The 25,485-nt window shown below is 45.8% G+C and overlaps 1 protein-coding gene across 1 annotated transcript in view; it reads right to left on the minus strand.

Moving 5' to 3' along the window:
* RB1 (RB transcriptional corepressor 1) overlaps positions 1–25,485 on the minus strand; it is a 1,321,361-nt gene that overhangs the window by 1,050,326 nt on the left and 245,550 nt on the right. Inside the window, exon 9 of the mRNA XM_086934987.1 lies at positions 8,217–8,294. Coding sequence (XP_086791113.1) covers positions 8,217–8,294 — 78 coding nt within the window. The remainder of the gene's footprint in view (positions 1–8,216; positions 8,295–25,485) is intronic.

A 25,485-nucleotide genomic window follows, 5' to 3' on the forward strand; every position in this document is an offset into this window, starting at 1 on the left:
AAGTGAAGTATAGAGGGAAGTACTGGACGGCGAGGAAGTATTGCGAGGGTGAAAGACCGGGTAAAGTACTTGCTGCACTTACAAGACACCCGCGGTTTAGTACGGAGGTGTTGGAATTGGTACTGAAGGACGGCACCCGCTGTCAGGATGCGGAGGGGATTCAGAAGGCCTTTATGCACCACTACACACAACTATACACTACGCAACAGGTGGGGGAAGTCAGGTATGGGGGTTTCCTTGATGACCTTGCTTTATGTTGGTTGTCTGATGACCACAGGGCATTTCTTGGTGGGCCCTTGGAAGTAGAGGAAATCAGAGACGCCATTATGTCTCTGAATAATGGCAAGGCGACGGGGTTGGATGGGCTCCCTGCAGAGTTCTACAAATGCTATGTTGATATTATGGCTCTGGTGCTCAAAGAGGTCTTTGAGGAGTCCCTGGAGGTAGGGATACTGCCGGCATCCATGAGGGAGGTGGCGATTACGTCTCTGCTGAAGCCAGGCAAGGATCCATTGGACACAGATTCCTACCGCCCTCTATCGCTGCTAAATTGCGATGCAAAAATATTGGCGAAAGTCCTAGCAACACGGCTATCTTTACTTATGCTCACTATAGTGCTGCCGGATCAGTCCGGATTTGTGCCGGGGCACGCAACCTCCCATAACCTTCGCACCCTATTCTCTTTGATTCCGACTATAGCTCCTGACCTCCCTGTCGCCGCAGTGTTTTTGGATGCTACGAAAGCGTTCGACTCTGTGGAGTGGAATTATCTCATTGACGTACTGTGCAGAATGGGGTTTCCTAGAATATTTATCTCGTGGGTAAAATTGCTGTACACCCAACAGGTGGCCAGAGTGATTACTAATGGAATACTCTCCCCTCAGCTGCCTATAACGAGAGGAACCAGACAGGGCTGTCCTCTTTCCCCACTTTTATTTGCTATTGCCATAGAGCCACTGGCTTGTAGGATCCGGCAACTGCATGGACATAGTGCATTTAATTGCTTCCAACGCAAGATAGGGGTCTCACTATATGCGGACGACGTCACGATATATGTGAAGGATCCACAAACGAATCTCAATCCAATACTGCGGGAGCTTCTCGTCTTTGGCGGCATCTCTGGCGTACACATAAACTGGAAGAAGTCTCAATTCTTCCCACTCACTGCAGCGGTCGGGAGGTTTCCGTTGGACTACCCCCTAGAATGGTGCGACACAGACCTTCGCTATTTGGGCATTGTGGTGTCGCTCGATAGGGAGGAGACGATTAGGCTTAATTATGGCGTTGCTATTACTAAATTGGCAGATAATGTTGCGAGATGGATGTCCTTGCCACTGTCTATGGCGGGCAGAGTCTCGTTGGTGAAAATGGTGGTACTCCCACGCTTCCTGTATCTGTTCCAAAACATTCCTTATCACCCTGGCGCATATTTTTTTAAACGCCTTCGCTCGGAGCTACTCAGATTGTTCTGGGGTGGAAAGCAACCACGGTTGAAATGGTCTACTTTAATATTACCTTATGATAAAGGAGGGTTCGATATCCCTGATTTCGAGGTATATTATATGAGTGCTCAGGCGCAATATGCCTATCATTGGATGCGCCCCACGCCGTTTATGCCTCAGATTGCGGCTGAGGAGAGAATTGCACATCCCCTCCCGCTTGATGGTATGATACTGTGGAGAGTCGGTGATGTGGACACGCGGCCTACCACGGTCACTTGCACGGTGGATGCCTGGACTCGGGTTGCGAAGACCTTGGGGCTAAAATTACTTTATTCACCGGCGCTACCGCTTGTCTATCACCCTGCCTTGTCGCTGCTGCGGGAAACGTGGTTTCAGAATATGTGTAAACGAAACAAGATACTCACATGGGGGGGATCTGTTTCTTGAAGGCAATTTTCGTGAGAGAGACCAATTCTTCCGTGAGGCGACTCCCCCTCCATTGGATGTTTTTTATTACGTGCGGCTGCGGCAGGGGCTCCATGTACTGCTACCTCAGTTCCCGAGTGAACCTGGGGTGGCCTTACCACTTCACGCTATGTTGGTGTCTGATGGTCGTCATCTGGTTTCGAAATTGTACAGCACCATTAGGGCGCAACGAGAGGTACCGGCCAGTCGCGCGCGCGAGCAGTGGACTCTTGAACTTGGCACTGACGTCTCTGACGAGCAATGGGCCTATAGTTGTGGCGTGACTGCCAATAGATCTTCTAGCTGCCGACTGAAGATAATTCACTATAAATTTGTGCAAAGATTTTACTATACCCCGGCTAAGAAACTTAGATTCCACCTGGCGGAGGATGATAGATGTGCTCGTTGTCGGGCGGCAGGGGCTGACTTTCTTCATTTGGCGTGGGAGTGTAATGCAATACGTGATTATTGGGCTCAGGTTCACGACGCCCTGCAGGTCATGACGGAGGAGGCGGTAATGTTCGATCCCATGGTGATGCTGCTGGGGTACACGAAGGATGTGCCATCGACTTATCGCAGATTTACAGATGTGGCCTTACTGCTGGCGAAGCGGAGGATAGCATGTAGGTGGGGAAGAGGCAGGGCGCCGAAATTTAAGGACTGGGTGGACGATATGTTATATTGTCAGGATCAATATAATATATATGCTGAAATTATGCCTGTGAGGTGCAGGCCTAAGGATTTCTGGAGTCCGCTGCAGGTTTACTTGCTGACCAGGGCTGCACAACATACTGACTCAGAAAATGAGGGCCCTGTTGACCTGGGGTGAGAGTGGGTCTCCTGGCGGGCATTCTACTGCGATAATAGACTGGCAAGTGAGAGCACGATATGCGCTGGGTACTCTATGCCTCAGGGCTGGAGGGGTGATGTGTGCTGATTGAGGAACGCTGCAGGTGAAGGGAGCAGCTGTTGTGTGCTACTGAGTATGTGCATTACGTATTGTACTATAATGGGATACTGCCAACTGTGATGTACCTACTTTCTGTGCTCCGTGATTTCATTGCGCAGTGACGCCTCTCCTTAATGTAGACCGCTGGGTCTGATTACGGTGTCTGCTGCCCGGGTCGAGGAACAATGTTTTATAATATATGACGTTGGAATGTGTACTTTACTCTTGTGCCAGATCTGAATGTACACCACTGAATGGTTTTGTCTTCTGCTCGAATAAAGGTTTAAAAAAAAAAAATAAAAAAAAAGTCCACGGTCTTTCACCCCACCCCGTCCACAATGCAGTTTACTGCTGACTATTCACTGAAACAGTGCGATTAGGAGCTTTGCTATTTGGATAAAGTGGTGACCAGGAATCTGGATGAGCTGATCTGGGCGAACTATGGCAAAGCCCTCTAGAGATATCACAGACAGCATTGCTAGGTGGATTTCGCTGCCTATTTCTCTGGAGGATCGTGACTACCTCATGAAGATGGTAGTCCTGTTGAAATGTCTATCAATTCCCCAACATCCCTTACACGCCTGGATGACACTTCTTTAAAGCGTTAAAATCTAAGCTGATACGGCTGGCCTGGGCGGGGAAGCAACTGCATCTCCAATGGGAGACCCTAAAGCAGCCCTGTTCCATGGAAGCTTTCGAGGCACCAGACATGGAGCTCTACTTTTTATGTGCTCAGGCGCACTATACTGCGCATTGGTATAAGTGCATTCCCTTCATGCCCTATCTGGCCATAGAACAGGGATACATAACCCCTGTTCCTTCAGCCTCAATATCTGGGTTCACAGGGGGCATTGGCCCGGTCACTGGATTCCACTGTTAGCTGCACAAAAGCGGCACGGAATAATTTGGCTAAGGGACTCACCAAGCCCTTGCTTTACTCTCTGCTGAACCCACTGCCCTATCATCCCTCTTTCCCAGTGACACATGAAGCAACCTATAGACGCATGCTCCTCAAAAGTTGGGGTGTTCACTTGGAGCGATCTATACCTGGGTGGCTTATTTGTTTCCCGTGAAGTGTTATTTGCAGATGGATATCCTTCACCTTTGGATACATTCCTTTATATCCGGTTATGGCACAATGTAAAGTTCTGAGATGTGCATGACATGGTAATAACATTATCTGTAGACGTGGCGCTTGAATACATCCCCCCTCGCCAATATGTACTTTTCATTTGGTGCACTTTATCTTAAGTCATGACATTCTCACTCCCAATCAGCGGCTGCTGTTTGTTCAGAATACGGACCATTCCGATATCTATATGCCCAAAATTGTGAACATTGACTCACATAACACATGAAAAATTCGGAATGATTCTATTGTCCCCTATTTTTATGTGATCTAATAAAGCTCTATTGACTAGTAAAGTGTTTTTAACAAAAAAACAAAGAACAATGACTATACACGTCTTTATAATTGTCCACAAAACCTGTCTTTTAAAACAGATCGAGGATTGCGCAACCGATACGGGTCTTGTGCCCTTGGTTTGGTTCTTGGCATGTTCAAGTGGCCACTTGCTCTTGCCTTTGTTTTTGGTTTGTGAATTGATAAAGCTTTTTGCCCATTAACATGCAAAAAACAGTGACAAAACACGTATTCATATTCCTCTGATTCCTGTCCCTTTAAGACAGATCGGCGGTTACGCTACTGACGTATGTTAAGTTTTTACAAAAACGACCGGTACCACGTCCTTTGCATATTCGGACCGTGGATGTGCACTGAAAAGGTCAAACAGAGGGGAGTCGCCCGGATGCAAGTAAGTTCTTTGAAAGCCTTTCGTCATGTTCAGAGGAATCATGCTAGAGAGACTCTGGTAGGTTGAGAACAAAATCATATGATCATATAATAAAGATTTTTGGGATTTTGAAAGTAAAAAACATTCCTAGTCTGTATTGCTTCTTATTTCTTAGGGCTGCCAAAGGTCTACATGCATGAAGAAATGCCTTGCTCTATAACAAGTTTATCAGGGTAATCCCCCTCAGAGAGTTTACAGTGGAACTGGAAATGTGCTTTTATCATTAGAGAACGCAAAGATATGCATTTATTCCATGATGGGCAGGGAAAGTTGAATGTGGTCAAAAGCCCTCTAACCATGCAAGGAATGGGCTAATAACATAACCTTGTTCGGATTGTCTGAAGGACTAATGCCCTCAGCTGGTGTACAAATCAGTTAAATTATGAATACATCATTAAGACTTTTCCCGTAAGTAGCCACTAACTATAACCCGTATCGCTGCCTAGCTGCCTGCAGGGCTCGGCCTGAAGCTGTGTCCTGTACTCAGATCACAGTGCTGTCTAGTGACTCCACAAGAACAGCCCCAGGAACCCTACAGCCTGCTACCATGTAATATCAACTTGCGGGCCCTAACCACCAAGCATAGTGTATGACCACTGGCCAAGCACGGTCATCAGGATCACATCCCCCTGCACACTGGACGTGTCCTATTCACAATGCTTATTGGGTATAGCTTGTACACTTTCAGATCCAGATATCTATACCACAGTTTAACCACCTTTTTTGCAAAAAAATGAATAACAGACTTACCCCAACTCATTAAAAGCACACATATGAAAAGGCAAGCTTGTTATTCTATCCGCAACTTTTTTCTGTAGCTTTGTGTCCATGGGTATTAAATGGGAACATTTAAAAAAAAATTACATCCCTCACAACTACTCCCCCATTATCAATGTGAGGGAAATGTTTTTCAAAAGAACAAGAATATTACAAATGTTTTGGAAACAGTTGTGCACATTTGTCAAACGGCCAACGTTATTAGCAACAAAAAAGACTTTTGCTGCAGATTTGCCAGCATAATCACATTAACAAAGGTGCTATAGCTGCCTTGGTAACAGGAACACATACACACTTTTTCATACCGTTAAAGAGCCATAGCTTTATTCACTATGTACAAAGCACAGGCTTACAAAACCTGAATATGTTATATGTCTGACACAGAACCATGTCAATTTCCCTTAAAAAAAAATACCTTGAACGGATGCTATAATTCTGAACCAATACATAAATGTTGCTGAAATGTACCCATTATTTGTGGCTACACACTACTAACGGCCACAATTCCCTGTTCATGACCTCACACAGGATGTCACAGAAGACGTAACAAAATACATTAACAAGCATTTACAATGCAACGGTTTCGCCTTTGCAAAAGTTTGAGCTATTGGCATTGTAAATGACAAACTTTTTATTTATGTGTTGGTTTTGAAAACAGATAAATAAAAGGCATTGTCATTCACAATGGCAATAGCTTAATCTCTCACAAATGCGAGACCTATTGGCATTGCTCATGACATTATTTTTATTTATGTTTTTGTTTTGAAAACATAAATAAATGACATTGTCATTTACAATGCCAATAGCTTAATCGCTCGCAAATGCGAGACCTATTGCATTTGCACCCACACAGAGCCACCCACACAAAGCCACCCCCACACACATACAGACTGCCTCGACAGCGGGCACTGCGATTGAAGGGCAGGGAGACCTGTCCTGCCCAGTGCTTTCAGCCCCAGTCCCGCCGACACTCATTTAATTTATTAACAAATGTAAGTACACTAATTCACCCTCGAACTTCAATGTATTAAGCTCCATATGGAGAAATTAACGAGGTGTCTGGATTCCTTGCCTGGTTTTCTATTCTCCTCATACAACGCATTGGTGATTTGGTGGTTTATATTGCTAGTACATGATAATAAGTCCAAGTGTAAAATGAATATTTCATGTAGCTATGTATGTATATTAATTCTAACTATAAGATTTAAGGTTTAATAGTGGAGATACCATCCCGTTGCCTGCACCTATACCCATGGAATACCTGCCAGGTTTTTTCACTCTCCTCTCAAAACACACTGTAGCCGGTTCACCGGCCGGCATCGAGCACTCAGGGACGTACACGGCCTGATGAAAACTGTCAAATACTGACATTCTCTCAGACAAGCGTGCGCACAACAGAGCAGACCTGGACGGATGAGGACATCCTTTTCAAAACGTATCCAAGTAAGCCGGCAGACTTCCACTGCCCCCTTGCAGCATAACCCTTGTTCTCACGAATGTGGATTCCATGTAATCAAGTAAGCCGTCTGACGTTCACTGGCCAATCACAGCGCGGCCCGGGGAAGGACGTCAGGGGGTTGTCCCGGGCCGACCAAGGCAGTAATTTTCACACTGCAACAGATATGGGGTGGGCTCCCTCGAAATAAATAAACAAGAAATGCTGAAACAACACCAAAAGCGAAAGAAAGTAAAGAAAAAGCACAACGAGAGGGGGGGGCTGGCGGGCAGCACAACCTTCCTCCAGCACATCGTGAATAAAAAAACAAGCACCTACGGGCACACGGACAGCGGGAGGGGGGGCGGAACGGACAGCGGGAGGGGGGGGCGGGAACACAAACAGCGGGAGGGGGGCAGGAACGGGCACACGGACAGCGGGAGGGGGGGCGGGAACGGAGAGCGGGACATCGCGCAACCCACCCCTGCAAAGGACACTTCTGAAATGGTGGAAAACAAAGCTGTGAAAAAAAAAATAGCACACACCCACCGCCGCGATGACGATCAGAAAAGGGTGGAGAGGGAAGAAATGGCGGGAACGCCCACGAATCTGGTCCGGCCAGGAAGGACAGATCTCTGTTCCAATGGCTAGCCTCCATTTATGGAGCTAGCCAATGGAACAGGGGGCGGATTCCCAAGCCACATAGTTATTCTCTTTAGGTTTTCGCCTGCGCGAAAAGCTGCGCAGTGCGCAGCTTTCACTTAGGCGAAACCTAAAAATAACTTCAGTGGTGACATTACATATCTTATCACTGACCATGTCATCAATTGCATCCATACAGCTGACAATCTCGAAGAATTGTTTACAATCTATTGGGAACAGGGATGGACTTGGTTTGTGACCAGCAAACTATGAGCATAGGGCCCAGGGCTAAGCATCTTCACATGATCAGAAGGCCATTGTCACAGGCTGTACAAAGCAGATTCTGGGACAAGGTCGTCAACAGCTCCCAAGCTAGAGCTTGCAGGGCTCAAACCTTGGCTACACCATTCACACAATGGGTGCAGGGAACAGAGCTTTAAGCACTCAGCATCACTACACCCACAGGCAGCTGGAGATGGCCTTTAATGTCACATATACATGTTACATGCTGCTCTTCATCTTTGCCTACTATGTGCTAAACCTCTTATTTTACGGAACCAACCAGTCCAAGTACGGCATATGATGGAGCCAAAATTTGAACAATGTGCCTTTCAAGAATGATTGTAAAAAATGTCATTATCTTTTTAAATTACCTCTGGAATTCCATTGGCGGCAGAAATCCCCACAGAATCCAAAAATGGAATAAAAGTTGTGATGTTTATATTTTTCACCTGAAATAAATAAATGATTTTCACAAGCTATGAAAAATATCCAAATATTCTTACAAGTCATTATATATTTTATACTTCCAACTACCAAAAGACAACAGAAGACTCATGTGGAAACAAGAATTAGTGAAAGGGTTATGCTATTCTGAAACCGTCTAGTAAACAGAAACAACATTTAGAAAAGCAATGCAATATTTGACAAATCAAGGCTTCGGGACAACTGAGCAAAAACACCAAATTATTACTGCAATATTTCCTAAAGGATCAATAAAGAACAAATAAAAGCACATTTATGATACTTATTTGAGCTGTCATACAAAATACATTTTATGTAGTACAATTATTCTCAGATTTATTTTAACATTCACCGACATGTAAAAGTCTACATGTATTTATCGAAATTGAAATATTGACAATGGTCCTACATTGGCTCCCCATGCGGTCACCCAAGCCTTCCAGCAACGGCTCTGCAGATTAGCATTTGGAGAACATGTTTTCAAAATAAATGTTAAAAAAACAGTGCATGTCATCGCATTTAGCTTATATCCACTTTCATCCCAGTCCCTTTCCCTTTACCCGTTGGTCCTCAAAATCCTCATTGCCCGTACTTCACCTGAGCTGCAGTCCTTTTCAGTTTGAGGTCTTCGTAAAGAAGTTAACTGAAAGCTATTTAATAAAAAGGTCATCATATTGCATGGGTCAACGGTTTTGGTACCGTATTAACCAGCCGAGCAGATATCCTTTAGATAGGCCTTGTTTGGAAGCTTGCACGGTTGTGACAAACTTTGGTTTCAAGGCATTAAAATGGACAACTATCTCCTAAGCATTAACCTAGGCAGTGCTGCAGGACGCTCAGCCCTCAGAAAGGCAGAATCTGGAGTCATTCTTGGCGGAATGCTTGATAAATATATTGTCTTAGCAGGGTCCTGAATTTTTTGTCTATTCAGAGGCCTCATAGTCTTCCGGGTCACCCACCTCCACTTGGGACAGCAACGCACCCTGTTGTTGCTCAACTGTTATACTATAGAGACAGACAGGGGTCTGCTCTTACAGCTTTCCAGGACCAAGGGCCTGTTGCTCTACAATGGTAACATTATTAATGCATACCCTGAATACACCATGGAAGTACTTGGAAGTCAAATGGCAATTGTGTGGGATGGGTACGAAGTACGCCCACAAGTTTCTTACTACACTTGGTGGTGAAGGCTGACAAAACGCACATCTTCGAATCACCAGAGGAAGCATGGACCTATTTCAGACTATAGGGACTGCAGCCCCATCAGAGAATGTACTACCAGAGGCACTCCCGTGCATTGGGACCATGAGATGACCTTTGACTACCATTATTTTAATTTACTTTAGGTGTTTTCTTGAATGTACAACATCATTTTTTCTGCATGAGCACTTTTCCTTCAAGATTTCTTTCGTGTCTCCTTGTAGTTGTAGAGTGGGAGTTCTTTCACAGAGTAGAACAGCCTTGACAGGAACAGAACATGTGGGATGTGCATTTGAAAGCATGAGAGAAAACGGTGTGAAATGTACTTCTCAGTCCTGAAGTGTATTGTTATATGGACTGGTGCTCAAATGTGCATTCTGTTGTACATTGGGGAGTGAAGTGTGTGATCCCGTAGGCACTGGTGCACAAATGCGGATTGTGTTGTACATTGGGAAGTATTATGAAGTTCTTACTACTGGCTTTGACATGCCCTCATGCCATCTTGCATTCTGACGGTCTAGCTTGAGCTTTGCGCAACGGCAACCCTAGATTACTCAAGTTGTTTAGGCTATTCATGTTGAAGGTTGTTTTCAGTACTTTTGGAGATTGTTTTCTGTACTGTTGGAGACTTTCCTAAGCTTCGTCAAGATAAGGGGTTGGAACATGTGAGAGCGCAGAAGGATACATGAGAACTATTTTGCCTTAGGAATGCTAGCATGGAGAGTGGCCAACTCCAGTAAGTTTCTTGTCGCAGAGGAGGGCTTCTCTGAAACTTCTAATGCTTTGAGATTATAAAACTGGGAGTTGTTGACTTAGATTCTGGGATTTTAGACCTGAATAACTGAGGCGTCTACTTCAGTGTTGGAACCCAGCTTGCTGAGGCTCTTGACCACGGCTGTGAATCCCCCAGTCTGGAGTGGGCTAAGATGCAGTGTTTGCAGAGGGTGATATGTTTTCTTTGATAATTGATTTTGTGATGTGCGAGTGTGTCTGTGTGCACATTCAAGTCTCCGGTGATTATAATCATTGGATGTATTTAGTCTGTATATATACCCTTCTGATTTCTTGCAGTGGACATCCATACTATTATCTGCTTGTATTTCATTCCATGTATTTTATTCTGTGCATTTAAGAGTTGCATTTGCTTACTTAAAAGTATGTTACTATTGCTTGTATATACACACACACACATATACATATATATATATACATATATATATATATACACACACACATATATATATATATATATACACACACACACATAGGAAGACCCATCATATCCGCACGCAGAAGCCTTCTTAAACACACTTCACAATATGTGGATTATTTACTTCAACCGCATGTAAAAGCATTACCATCTTATGTACGAGATAAGAGTGACTTTCTCAACAAATTGCAAAAGATTCAATGGAAAGACTCATATTTATTGATGGCTCTTGATGTATCATTGCTCTACGAGCATCAGACACTGTGATGGCATCAGTGCAATTGAACATTACCTCAATAACAAGAAAGATCACAATGTGGAACACAAGAAAATGTTGTTGGATATGATTCTATTTTGCCTAACAAACAACGTGTTTATGTTTAATAACCTTCTATATCAGCAGATTAGAGGAGTGGCAATGGGGGCAAGCTTCTCTCCGAGTTATGCCTGCCTACACATGGGCAGGTGGGAGGAGCTGGTCCTCATGCCATTCATGCAGAGCAACAACAAAATGGTATTGTGGCTCCGGTACATACTCTATGTTTTTGCTATATGGAATGGATCAAATGAATCTGCTGTTCAATTTGTAGCCGATATAAATAGCAACAAGCTTAATCTGCATTTTACAGCAAGCGTAAGTGAACACTCGGTTGCATTTCTTGATACTGAAGTCTATGTGGCGAATGGGCAAGTCGAAACCAAGTTGTTCAGGAAACCCACATCAGGGAATTCGACGTTGCATGCCAGCAGTGCTCACCCGCAGCATCTCATCAATAGTATACTATATGGTGAGATGCTGCAGATGAGACGGCTGCATAGCAATGAAGAAGATCTTAAAATTGCCCAAAATGAATGTATGCACAGATTTTTAGCCAGAGGCTATTCACTTAAAACAATTGAATCTGCCATCAGTAAATCAATGACTAAGACCAGAACTGAGCTCCTACAAGACAGAACGGCAGAAGGACTAGATCCAAATGCAATAAGCCTGACAGGAGATTAAACTGGGGATAAGACATTCAGGATGGTATTACAATTCAGTAACCAGCAGAGTCAAATAAAAACAATCATACAGAAAAATTGGCCATTGGTCCTTAGTGAACCAGTTATTGGGTTAGATCTACCAACAAGATTATCAATCACACATAGTCGGGGGCCATCCATGAGAGACCAGCTGGTAGACACCAATCAAGAAACCATTGACTCAACTAACTGGCTCAAAACTAGAAAGGGTTTCTATCGCTGCAAGACATCCAAAGCATGCCAACATGGCACTAACAAGACCGAGTATACAACTTCATTCAGCGATAGGAAAAAGACCATCAACAAACTGTTAACTTGCAAAACGGATCATGTTGTATATATTCTGGCCTGCCCTTGTAACTTATTGTATGTAGGGAGTACCAAATTGGCGGCACATAAACGTATACTGCAACATCTTAGGGCCATCAGTAATCAAGACAATACATATCCGGGAGCCCGACACTTCAAGGACAAGCACTCTTCCAATAACAAAGATCTTACATTTTATGTAATTGATACAATCCCTCAATGTAGAAGGGGGGGTGATAGGGAGAGTGCATTGAGGCTACTAGAGACACAATACATTTTGGAACTTAACACCAAACAACCAAATGGCCTCAACATTCCAGAAGACATGTATACTTGCCTGTCAATCTGGTTACATTGATATTAATGAGAAAACTAAATTAGGAGATTGTTTACAAGAAATTATTTGCACTTCCTCCAAAAGGATGATTCTATTATGACATATCCTACGCCTCACAAGTGATTATAATTGGTTGGTGTCCAAGATATATGTTGTTACCCTGGTCAATGAATGTACAGCACAGGTAGTCTAAGAACTTGGGAATGGTACAACTATGGTTTGAGAATTTTTTTTTATAAGTACATTTTATATAAGTACTATTTATATATTTATGGATTTTATATATACTTTTATAATTGATGTATTTAATATGATTGCAATTTTGCACAATTTATACAAAATATTTAATGAAGTATTTATATGAAGGCGAATTTGCACTATGTACAAAACCAACAACCTACATAACACACTGGCTCAACCGAGGTCTCACCATTGGAGGCTGATCGGGTATTTAACCACAATCAAACTAATCCAGAACCATGGACACAGGACTTTGGATACTAAATTTAAAATTTTAGGAGGAAGAGCCACGCGCATGACCAAGATGGCCGCGTGAGGGCTCGGCTCCGCCGACCTCCGATACCAGCCTCCACATCCTGGCATCTAGTCCTGACCCGCTCCCCGCAAGGATCCGTTGAAGCAACGACTCCCGCTGGTCTCCCGGGCCGCCTGCGGCGCCCGGCAAGGAAGCTACGCCGTGTTGAACTGCGCTGCCTACAAGCCTCGGAAGCAGGGGACTAGAGTTGCCAAGGGGCCCGGCGCTGAGTTCAATAACATTGGTGCCGAAAACCGGAAGTTGCCGGTCCGGCCCCATGTACTTCCCCCGATGCGCGTTTAGCTCTATGACGGACCTGGCGGTAATAAGAGAAACGGAGATGCCACCGTTAAGAAGCTGCGGAGCCTTGCATCCCCCCTGGTTTTGAGTGGTACACGGAGGGAGAGATCGGCAGTGGGCCGGTACCGGTGGTGCTCCGGCGCGACTCAAGGGAGGGTGGGGGGGGGGGGGGGGGGGGGAGACCCTCACACAGAGGCCCCTGTGGACTGTGTGTTGGGGCGAGCAGAGGTAGCCTGGTTAACACCCAGCTTCAATGCCCAATACTACGGACTGAGGAAAGCAGTGCCCAGGAGACTCCTCTACATGCATTGCCTGACTTTGCCGTGGTGTGTCTGTCCTCCCGGAGTTGTTGGGGGGTGAGCCGTGCAGCTGACTAGAGATTTGGTGGATGCGCTAACCCCGCTGATCCCTCCGTTCCTGATTATTGTTGGTGGGGGTTAAGTAAGAGTTTGTGCTGCTGTTGGGGGGATGAATCATTTGCCACGGATCGGCCTTGTTGATTGGGAGCTGTCTGCGACCGGAATTTGATCTAAGCGGCCTGATGTGCAGGGGGGGTTGCGCGTTGGTGAAGGGCGATTCGTGCAGTGTGTCCTTGCTGCCCTCCCCACCTATTGACCGGTCGGGGGCCCTCGGTAGACGTTGGAATTGGGTGACCTTATTTGGAGTGAACAGAGGACGCTTGGGGGCTTTGGGAACCCGGGCGCCGAAAAAACCTCCCCTAACGGCTAGTGACACGGCCACGGCGTTATGATGGCTACCAAGCCAGAAACTGAAAAATCCTCCTCTAGGTCCTCCAGAGGGCCCAGGAACATTCAAACCAATAAATTAGACCGTTATACCATGCCCAAGGGGTCCCCAACAGACGCGAAGCACACGCAGTCAGCGGCGGGAGATGCGGCAAACCCTTCCACCGAACCTACATTGATAGATGTCATGGCAGATATAAATAGGGTCCAAACGTCCCTGGGGCAAAAAATGGAGGCTCTAGATGATAAGTTAGACACAGTCACAATCGAAGCTTAAGACCGCTAGCCTGATTGATGATATGGCGTCGCTGCAGCAAGAGGTGAGAGACAAGAAGACCTCGAGAACCCTGGCAGATCGCAAGCTCGACGAATTTGAGGAGCGGGCTCGGCGTAACAACGTTCGCCTTCTTGGAGTGCCCGAAAAGTCAGAAGGCCTAACCCCGGATCTATTTGTCGAGGATCTTGTCCTTAATCGCCTTAAGCCCAAGGGGTTGAGTAACTTCTTCACAGTCGAGCACGCACATAGAGTGCCGGGGGGAAGGCCCAGGCCCGGAGCTTCACCTCGCCCGATGATTGCGAGGGTTCTGAATTTTCGTGACAGGGATGTGATCCTCCAGGCGGCTCGAAAAGGATCCCCCCTCCGATATGAAAATGCGACGATCTCCTTTTTCCCAGACGTTACTCAGCTGGTGCAGAAACAGTGGTGAAACTTTCTGCCGGTAAAGAAGAAACTCAGGGACAAGGGACTGAAGTATGCTATGATGTTCACGGCCCGCCTGCGGGTGGAACTCAACGGGAAAGTCTGTTTTGTTGACAACCCTGAGATTGCATCGGACTGGTTAGACAGCAAGCACACGGGCGAATCGGAAGACAAAGACTGTGGAGGAGAAGACGAACAACGGGAACGTGAATAGATAAGACTCTGGGAGTTAATGCATGTGATTGTATTATGGGGGTGGGGTGGTTCCACTGAAAACAATTGTCTAATGGGAATTAGCGTGTAATGACCTGGACCTGAATGTCTGTCTTCGGGAGGCTGGGGGGTTTCTATTGGCCCTCCTCCATTTACTACTTTTAGTTAATCTGTAGATTAGTATTTGGGCGACGGGCACACTGCTAGTTGGGGATAGGCGACAGCCATATGCAGGGGTGCAGGGAGGGAGGTGGGGGGCTGTATGTGAAGGGGTTCTTTGGTATAGGACTGATTATGTGCAGTTATAGTTGCAATTTTCTTTCACGCTGTCCTTTTTCTTTTGCATCAGGTGGCAGTTTTGCAACTCAATGCTAGTGGTGTGGGGTAAATGTCTCGTACTAGTCAGGGATCGGGGATAAGAGTGTTGAGCTGGAATGTCAATGGTCTGGGTGACAAGATCAAGAGAGGGATGGTGAATCAGCTAATTAGAAGACACTCCCCGGAAGTTGCACTATTGCAGGAGACGCATCTTGTCGGGAATTGGTGCATGGCCCTTCATAAAGAAGGATATAAACTGGTGGCGCATGCTGGGTTTACATCCAGGTCTAGGGGAGTTGGTATCCTCATTAAAAATTCCTTCCCGTTTGAACTACAAGCTACATGGTGGGACCAGAGGGGTAGATATGTGGGTGTCTCGGGGCAACTAGGAGGTAGGACGGTTACCTTCTTGTCCATATATGTACCGCTAGGCCCCCAATCAGATACTTTTAAAGATTTGAGTGCCGTCTTTCTAACCCTGCCCCTGGGTCTCCTAGTGATGGGGGGAGATTTCAACGCAGTACTCGATGAGGGAATAGATAGATTCCCAGCACGGATTCATACAACATGACAGAAGTGACTCCCTGACTTCCTCGAATCGCTGGGGTTGGTTGATAGTTTAAGGGTGCGTAATCCGACTCAGACACTTCATTCATATCTCCGCCGCACACAATAGTATGTCCAGATTAGACTACATATTGATATCGACGGCTATGGCAAACACAATTAGAGAGGCAAGATATCTGGGGAGGGGCCTCTCAGATCATTCCCCGATGTTGTTACAGGTTGAGACCGGGCAAACAGCTGTTGGCAACGTTGCTCCAATTAATTTATTTATTTATTTATTTATTTACGCAACTTTTATAGCGCGACAAATACCCGAAGGTGTCTCGGCGCTGTGGAGCAACTGGAATCTATCATCAAGTCATCCTCTTACTGATTAAACAGCCATGTTTTCAAGAGCCTGCGGAAGCTCATCAGATTCGGGGCGGTTTTGATGGCTAGTGGCAAGTGGTTCCAAAGTTTTGGCGTGGCCACAAGAAAGCGCCTGTCTCCCCAGGTGACCGATCTTGTGCGTGGCACCGGGAGGAGACTGTTATTGGCCGATCTTAATTGCCTCCTAGGAGTATACAGCTGGAAAGCTTCAACCAGGAACCTAGGTCCAGTGCCATGTACAGCCTTATAAGCAATACAGAGGGCCTTAAACTTGACGCGGCTCTCCACTCTCAGCCAATGAAGCTGACGAATACCAAGAGTGGTAGATTTGCGACGAGGGATGTTGAGAAGAATCCTAGCAGCCGCATTCTGAATAGATTGCAGCTTCGTTGTGACACGCTTCTGGGTGTGAAGGAAAAGTGCATTCCCATAATCTATCCTGGAGAAGACTAGGGTAGAGACCAGGGTCTTCCCAGCTGACGGCGGGAGATAAGGTAGCAGCTTCTTGATTTTTTTCAAAATGAAAAAAGACGACGACACAACCTTGTTGGTGTGGAGGTCGAAAACCAACTTGTTATCAAAGATCACTCCCAGGTTTCTGGTTTTTTCTACTGGGATAGGTGGAGGGCCAAGCTTTTCTGGCCACCAACCAAAAGACCATTCAGGGGAGAGTCTTCCAAAGGTCATGATCTCGGTCTTATCCGAATTGAGGCGAAGGCAGTTCAGAGCCATCCAGCTACTGACCTCAAGCATAGCTTTCTGAAAGTTGGCTGCTACAGTGAGACCATCCTTGTGGATACCCAGCACCAGCTGGGTATCGTCTGCATACGATGTAAGCTGTATCCCATAGGCCTTTATTATCCTCGCCAAGTCCGCTACATAGATATTAAAAAGCATAGGACTTAGCGAGGAGCCTTGTGGGACTCCACAAGGGAGTGCAGAGATAGGGGAATAGAAATCTCCCAACTTTACTGTCTGGGTACGGTTTGCCAGGAACGATGAGATAAGATCCTTGGCGCAACCGTTAATCCCCAAAGCAGTGACACGGTCGACTAAGGTGGCATGGTCGACCGTGTCGAAAGCTGCTGACAGATCCAGAAGGATAAGAACAGCCGCCCCTCCCTGGTCCATGATCACCCTGATCTCGTCAGAGGCCTTTATCAAGGCAGTCTCTGTTCCATGCCCTTTCCTAAACCCAAACTGCGTATCGTCGAGAAGCTGGTGAGTCTCGACGAACTCTGAGAGCTGTCTATTCATCAGGTATTCGCATACTTTGGCAGGAAAGGGCAGGCACGCGATCGGTCTGTAGCTTGCAACAGCTGTGGGATCTAAGGAAGGTTTTTTCAGGAGGGGTTTTATGACAGCGTTCTTCCATATACTTGGAAATTGGCCTGTCGAAAATGCAGTATTGCAGATCTCCATGAGAGGGCGGGAAATCACTTCTGTGAGTTTTAACATCACGGATGGGGGACAAGGATCCAGTGGGGAGCCCGATTTGATGGTAGAGACGATTTTAATCACATCCTCATGTGAGGCGGGTAGAAAGCATGGAAAATGGTCATGGTTGTAGTGAGACAATGCTTCTTTCCCGCTACCACCTCTACATTCAGTTCTAGAGTTATCTTCAAAGGAAGCATATATATCTTCAACCTTTGTGATAAAGAAGGCTGCTAATTCGTTACAGAAAGCCTGTGAGGGCTCCACTTCAGGCCCAGCAGGGGGGGTAGACAAGCTGGTGACAACAGAGAAGAGTTCTCTGGCCGAGTTGGCAGCGGTCTTAATTTGTGCCGAGAAAAATTCGGTTTTTCGGGCCAAGATTGCCTTTTTGTAAATCTGAAGGGCATCTTTATAAGTTTGTCTGGCTATGGGGCAATAGACCTTCCTCCAGCGCCTTTCTAGATTTCTGCAGTGTTGGCGATGTAGTCGAAGATCTTCATTATACCAGGGGGCCGAGGGGGATACTCTGTTGGGCTTCGTGATTTTCTCTGGGGCCACTAGGTCAGCGGCACTTCGGATCCAGTCCTGAAAAGCTGAGGCCGATAGTGCCGGAGTATTTCCACCCTGAGGACGGGAGGAAGCCAGGGAATGTAGCATCTGAGGCATATCTGCAGTTTTCCAGGCACGAGTGCCCATTCTGGTTCCAGGCCTGGAGACTAAAGGGGCAACAGGTCGTATGTCTATTTGAAAGATAATGGCCCTGTGGTCAGACCAAGTAATTGGGATGATATCTAATACAGATATGCCAGGGTCATTCGTGAACAGACCATCAAGGGAATGTCCAGCTTGATGCGTAATGCCCTTGACTAGTTGGTGCAACCCTAAGTTGGAAAAATCAGCTGTAAGTTGGGCAGTGTCGGAGTTGTCCTGCTCTTCCAAGTGAAAATTAAAATCTCCCAATATAGTGTATGTATCAGAACATATAATATTGTCACTTAGGTCAGAAAGGGAGGAAAGAAAAGAATTACGGGGGCCAGGGGGACGATAAAGTATGACACCCTTTAGTGCCTGCTTGGGGGTAATGCTAATAGCAAAAGCGGCAGATTCACAGTTAGCCGAGTTTATAGGATCGAGTGTGGTGCGATATTTATCCTTAAAGATAATAGCAAGGCCGCCACCTCTTCCTACAGGCCTATCATGTCTGACAACACTGTACCCAACCGGAGTAGCATTACAGAAATCCGGACCAGACCCGGCATCTGCCCAGGTCTCAGTGGCAAACAGTAGATCCAGATCATGAGTGACGATAAATTCATTGATATAAAAGCTATGACATGGAAGTGAGCGCGTATTGATGAGCGCAGCTCGACATCCATGCGAAGCTCTGTTCACTACAACATTGGACCTGCCATCCTGTAGCCCAGAATGGGCAGGAATACTGGATTGGGGAAGAAGATATCCACAGCCTGGACACACAAATAATCGAGTGACCGTCGCATCTTTCAGGGGGGCAGTAGTACAGGTCGGACAGATCTTACCAGCATTCAATTCTTTTAAGTGCCGGGAAGAGTACATCAGTCGGGGGGCAGGGGTTATGGCCCTGGGCCGTGTCCGGCCGCGGACGGGCGCAGACGGGCTTGGCTTTGGCGCGGCTTCGGCGCGCGCCCGCTGCGCCAGCCCGCTGCGCCGTCTGGACATGCTACTAAATATATGGAACGTGAGGAGGGCGGGAGGCCAGCGCGACAAGAGCGCAGCCCCAGCCCACACCCAAGATGGCGCCCGCCGCCGCCTTCCACAAAACAAAAGCGGTAAGGCGAGGCAAGAGAATGATAGTACAGCGTGAGTAGGTGTCAGTGTGCCTGCTCTCAATTCCCAATTAAATCACTGTATTTAAAAGTCCCCCAAATTATTTAGCACATAAAAAGTTTGATTGCATAAAAACGCTACTTTCTGATCAGTAAAACGACAGGAATTGGATAATACACGCAAGTTTGCTCGCAGCCCTAGTACTCCCGACTAGGGAGAGCTCTGAAGGCAGCGAGCGGCGATAAAATCACAGCTAAATAGTCCGGGGAGGGCGGGAGGCCAGCGCGACTAGAGCGCAGCCCCAGCCCACACCCAAGATGGCGCCCGCCGCCGCCTTCCACAAAACAAAAGCGGTAAGGCGAGGCAAGAGAATGATAGTACAGCGTGAGTAGGTGTCAGTGTGCCTGCTCTCAATTCCCAATTAAATCACTGTATTTAAAAGTCCCCCAAATTATTTAGCACATAAAAAGTTTGATTGCATAAAAACGCTACTTTCTGATCAGTAGAACGACAGGAATTGGATAATACACGCAAGTTTGCTCGCAGCCCTAGTACTCCCGACTAGGGAGAGCTCTGAAGGCAGCGAGCGGCGATAAAATCACAGCTAAATAGTCCGGGGAGGGCGGGAGGCCAGCGCGACTAGAGCGCAGCCCCAGCCCACACCCAAGATGGCGCCCGCCGCCGCCTTCCACAAAACAAAAGCGGTAAGGCGAGGCAAGAGAATGATAGTACAGCGTGAGTAGGTGTCAGTGTGCCTGCTCTCAATTCCCAATTAAATCACTGTATTTAAAAGTCCCCCAAATTATTTAGCACATAAAAAGTTTGATTGCATAAAAACGCTACTTTCTGATCAGTAAAACGACAGGAATTGGATAATACACGCAAGTTTGCTCGCAGCCCTAGTACTCCCGACTAGGGAGAGCTCTGAAGGCAGCGAGCGGCGATAAAATCACAGCTAAATAGTCCGGGGAGGGCGGGAGGCCAGCGCGACTAGAGCGCAGCCCCAGCCCACACCCAAGATGGCGCCCGCCGCCGCCTTCCACAAAACAAAAGCGGTAAGGCGAGGCAAGAGAATGATAGTACAGCGTGAGTAGGTGTCAGTGTGCCTGCTCTCAATTCCCAATTAAATCACTGTATTTAAAAGTCCCCCAAATTATTTAGCACATAAAAAGTTTGATTGCATAAAAACGCTACTTTCTGATCAGTAGAACGACAGGAATTGGATAATACACGCAAGTTTGCTCGCAGCCCTAGTACTCCCGACTAGGGAGAGCTCTGAAATGCATGGCACTTGAAGGACCCAGCCACAAAAAAGGAGATACGCCAAATTTCTGAACACTATTTTCAGGAGAATGTGGGCACCGTTGACTCAGCACAGTCTCTGAGGGAGGCATATAAAGTAGTTCTGCGGGGTGAGGTCCTCGATCGCAGGTAAAAAGAAGAAACATCAGGCGGAGGTAACCAGGGTGGAGGCGGAAGCTGTAGGGTTGGAGAAACAGGTGGCTGAGACTGCTGCTCAGAGAGACCTGCATCTGTTGAAATTGAAACAAGATGAGTACAAGGGCCTCTCCAGGGATAGGGCAGTATCTCAAAACAATGACATACAAAGTCAAGTACACGAACACGGAGATAAGGCCGGTAAGTTAATCGCTTGGTTAGAACGTGGACAGCGGGACTCTCGTTTGGTGCCTGAGCTAGAAGGGTCGGGACCGGATAGAATTACTGATCCGCAGGCAGTTGTAGATGCCTTTTCGGAGTATTATACAGTAATATATACCTCTGAGAATGGTTTCATCGAGGCCGAACATGGCGAAATGATCACAGATAAAGACATGCCACACCTCTAAGAGGACAATAGAAAGTACTTACACTCCTCCATGACGGATTATGAAATCGCGCAAGCAATTACAAACAAAGTCTGGGAAGGCAACGGGTCCTAATAGGGTGCCTATAGAGCTATATAAATTGAATGCCCATAAAATTGCTCCGCATATCCGTGCCATGTTTCTAGAAAGTAGAGAAATGGGACAACTTCCATACGACCAGCAGGTGGCGAATATTGTGGTAATTCATAATGCAGGCAAGACTAGGACATCCCCTTCCTCTTATCGACCCATTTCGGTCCTCAATGCAGAGCCCAAGATATTGGCGAAATTACTCGCCAATAGGTTGGTCAAGGTCATTACGACCCCGATACACCCCGATCAATCTGGCTTCATGCCGCGTCGTAACACAGCCCTGAACTTGCGGAAACTCCACAGGATTCTGGGTGGGGCCCGTAAGATACTGGAGCCGGCGGTTATGGTGTCTTTGGATGCCACTATGGCATTTGATCGGGTTGAATGGGCTTATCTATTTGCGGTTTTGACTAAGATGGGCTTTGGCTCGGAATTTATTGGGTGGGTTCGATTGTTATATGCCGCTCCTTTGGCCAGAGTGATCGTAAATAACTGTAAATCATTGATTTTACCCTCGGAAGGGGCACAAGATAGGGATGTCCGTTGTCCCCACTTCTTTTCGCACTGGCATTGGAGCCTCTGGCGGCTTGGGTCCGGTGGGACCGGTCGATACGTGGCTTGCGGTGGACACCAGGGTGGGAGGATAAAATCTCGCTTTATGCGGACAATATCCTGCTATATCTCACTAACCCCAGGTTGTCCCCGAGTAATTTCTTGGATGTCCTGGCCATATTTGGTAGATACTCCGGGTTTGCTATAAACTGGACAAAATTGGTATTATTTGTTATATCGGGAGAGCTGCCTGTGTTCCCGCAGTTATGCCCTATAAAGATCGAACTAGTGGGATTTAAATATCTTGGCATGTATATAACACTAGATCCGAAGGTTAGATATGCTAACAACTTGGAGCACCCCTTGAGTCGGTTGAAAAAAGATGTGGAACGCTGGAGGGCTCTCCCCCTGTCATTACTTAGGAGGGCGATGTTATTTAAGATGATGGCCTTGCCTCGGTTCCTGTACATTCTCCAAAACACAATGGATCTAGTGCCTGTTACTTACTTCAGGGAGATAGAGACACTTCAGCTGCAGCTCCTCTGGGATGGCAGGCCCTGCACAGCTTTTGTCAAGCTGACGTGGTCTCCCAAACTTGAAGAAATACTACAGGGCCTCGCATCTTGTGGCGGTTAATCATATGATTTATGGCCCCCGGGGAGACCCTGGCTATGCTGTTGAGCGTGGGCAGGCACCAGGTGGAGATATCATAGATTCATATTGGCGGATCCGACGGTGCATGCCGTACATGTCTGGCACTCGGCTACCAGAAGTTTGGGGTGGGAAAGGAAATTGACAATGGCCACCTCCCTGTTTAGCTCAGAGAGGCTCGGTAGCTTGTGGAAGTCTAAGGGGTTCGATAAGTGGGATCTCATCGGAATTAGTCAGTTCAAAGATGTGTGGGGAAGGGCTGTGTGCAGACTTTTGAATCTCTCCAAAAGCAATACAGCTTGAATAATAATGAACACTTTCGGTATCAGCAGATAAGACACGCCCTTCTTGCCCGCATTCCTAGAGGTATGGAGCTTCCGGAGGCTTCTCCCCTTGAGGACCAAATACTTGACGGTCACATCCCAGAAAAAAACATCTCCCTAATATATAGGAAGCTTGTAAATATTACGGAAGACCCACTGGGGTGCATTAGAACAGCATGGGGAGCGGACGTATTGGAGTTAGATGATGAAGATTGGGTGGAGGCTGTTTCCTCCCCCAAAGGGGTTGCTGTTCAGATGAGGCTTAGGTTGGTGCAACTTAAGATCCTACATAGATCATATATCACAGGAACTAGACTAGTGCACATGGGACGAGCGGTGAGCGGAGACTGTAGGAGAGGTTGTGGAGAACTGGGCACGTTCATACACATCCTATGGCACTGTGAAGAGATACAAAATTATTGGATGAAAATACACAATGTGATCACAGAAGTGCTGGGGGAGGGGATATGACCGGAGGCCCGGAGATGTATATTGCATGCGTGGGAACCCACGGATTTGAATGGGTATCAGAAACAGTGGGTGACGTTGGCATATATGGTGGCGAAGCGTAACATTGCTCAATTATGGGGAGCCTGCCAGTCACCCCAGGTTACCAAATGGGCCCAGGATCTAGACTGGTGTATGTTTAGGGAAAGGGCAGTATATGTGACTAGGGGTTGTCCGGAGAAATGGGGGAAGATCTAGGGGGCCTGGAATAGTCATCGCGGCGACCTGTGTACACCCCCGACGAGACAAAGGGTAGTTGAAACACAGGATTCCCCGTGATCCCAAAATTTATATATATTGTGATTTATGATTCTGTACGAATGACACTCCAAACCATGCAATGATGTTATATGTTGATCACCTGTTGCTAATATTTTGTTTGTTCTTTTTTCATACTAAAAAGATTTTAAAAAATAATAATTTAATTTTAAAGTCCGTACTGTGAAATTCAAATTTTAACTAGAAAGTAAACCGGGGATTATTTAACACCAGATCCACTGTAGGAACAACTAGACTAGCAACAGTTTCGAATATGGACAACCTACATCTTACAATCCTATATTTTATGTAGATCTGACCCACTTTCCTTGCACTGTCGCTTTATATTTTATTACTCACTCTGAACACTCCATGCACTTAGTTATGTATTATGAGCCACAGTGGATAACTATATACTACAACATATGCCACAATGAATTCAGCAATTATGTAATGTTATACTGATGATTATATGATGTATTTAAACAAACACGATATTTAACTGTGAATCCAATATTTATATGTATACATATTAGGATTAAAATTGTAAGCAGTTATAATGACCTGTAACAAACTTGTTTTTGACATCAGGAAACATACAACAGAGTTTAATAGTCTTTCCACTATGTCCATTGTTGTAGAGTAGCACGTGAGCACTAACTTGTAAGCACTTGCACTTTAAAAACAAAAAAAGTCTGATGTACTGTGTCATGTGATCAAGGCTCACCCCGAGCCGAAACCCGTCAGAACCGAGCAGGCAAATAAAACGTTTCTTTTTTGGCACAATTTAAGTGGTCCGTCTCCGTCTAAAGCGTGGATGCTGGTGTATGACGAAGTGCTGCGTTATATATATATATATTCACTGAAAAAACCATAGGTTACAGCCACGTTATAGTTAGGAATTAGCATTTAAAAAACCTTGCAAATTCACTGAAAAAACCATAGGTTTTACACACGTTATAGTTTGCTGGTCATTTTACTCATACAAAACCTATGAAATTCCCCTGTTATAGTTGGTTCAGCTACCTATAGCTCGTGCGCCCGCAATGCTCTGCTGATGACGTCACATATTACAACTCTCATGACATGGTCAGTAAAATCACTCATGACATCACTCATGACATCACTGATGACATCATCCAGTGAATGAGTCTCTTTCTGAAAAATAAATAAATATTTTTTATATATGTATATCTAAAGGTCGATGGAAGAATGAATGGGTAAATAAGTCTCTAAATGGATGTTTTTTTTGTAAAATTGATTGTATAACTGACTTATTAAGTATATCTTAGTGAATAGGTGTATTACCGAGTAATCTTTAAATATCTGTATCAGTGTCTCACTTTGTATATAAGTGGCTGCATGGGGTGGTGAGTAGCTACATCAGTGTGTATATGGGTTATTAGTTGTTTTTTTAAGTATCAGAATGAGTGTCTGTATGGTTCGGTGGGGAGTATTACTTAGCGCACAGATGCATGAATGACTGACTCACTGTTCGTATGTGTTTTGAAGACAGCATGTGTGTAGGACTTTATAGGTGGATGAGTGTGTGTATGGGTATGTTAGTGAGTGTGTTAGTGAGTGAATGACTGTCTCAAAAGTATCTTCATGAGTAACTACATATGTTTTAAACTAGTATAGGTGAGTATTGATGTATATAAATGAGTATATGTGAGAGCGAGAGATTGTAAGAGTTCCTGTATGAATAAGTATGTGTTTCTATAAGTGATTGTTTTAGAGAGTAAGTATGTGTACGATTCTGTAGAAATTAGTGTAGTGGTGGGTGTATAGCTGTATATGCAAGTAAATGGATGTTTGATAGTTTATTTGTATGTGTGAGTAACTCTATAGATGAGTGT

Source organism: Lissotriton vulgaris, chromosome 8 (genome assembly GCF_964263255.1).
Source record: "Lissotriton vulgaris chromosome 8, aLisVul1.2, whole genome shotgun sequence".
Lineage (NCBI taxonomy): Eukaryota > Metazoa > Chordata > Amphibia > Caudata > Salamandridae > Lissotriton > Lissotriton vulgaris.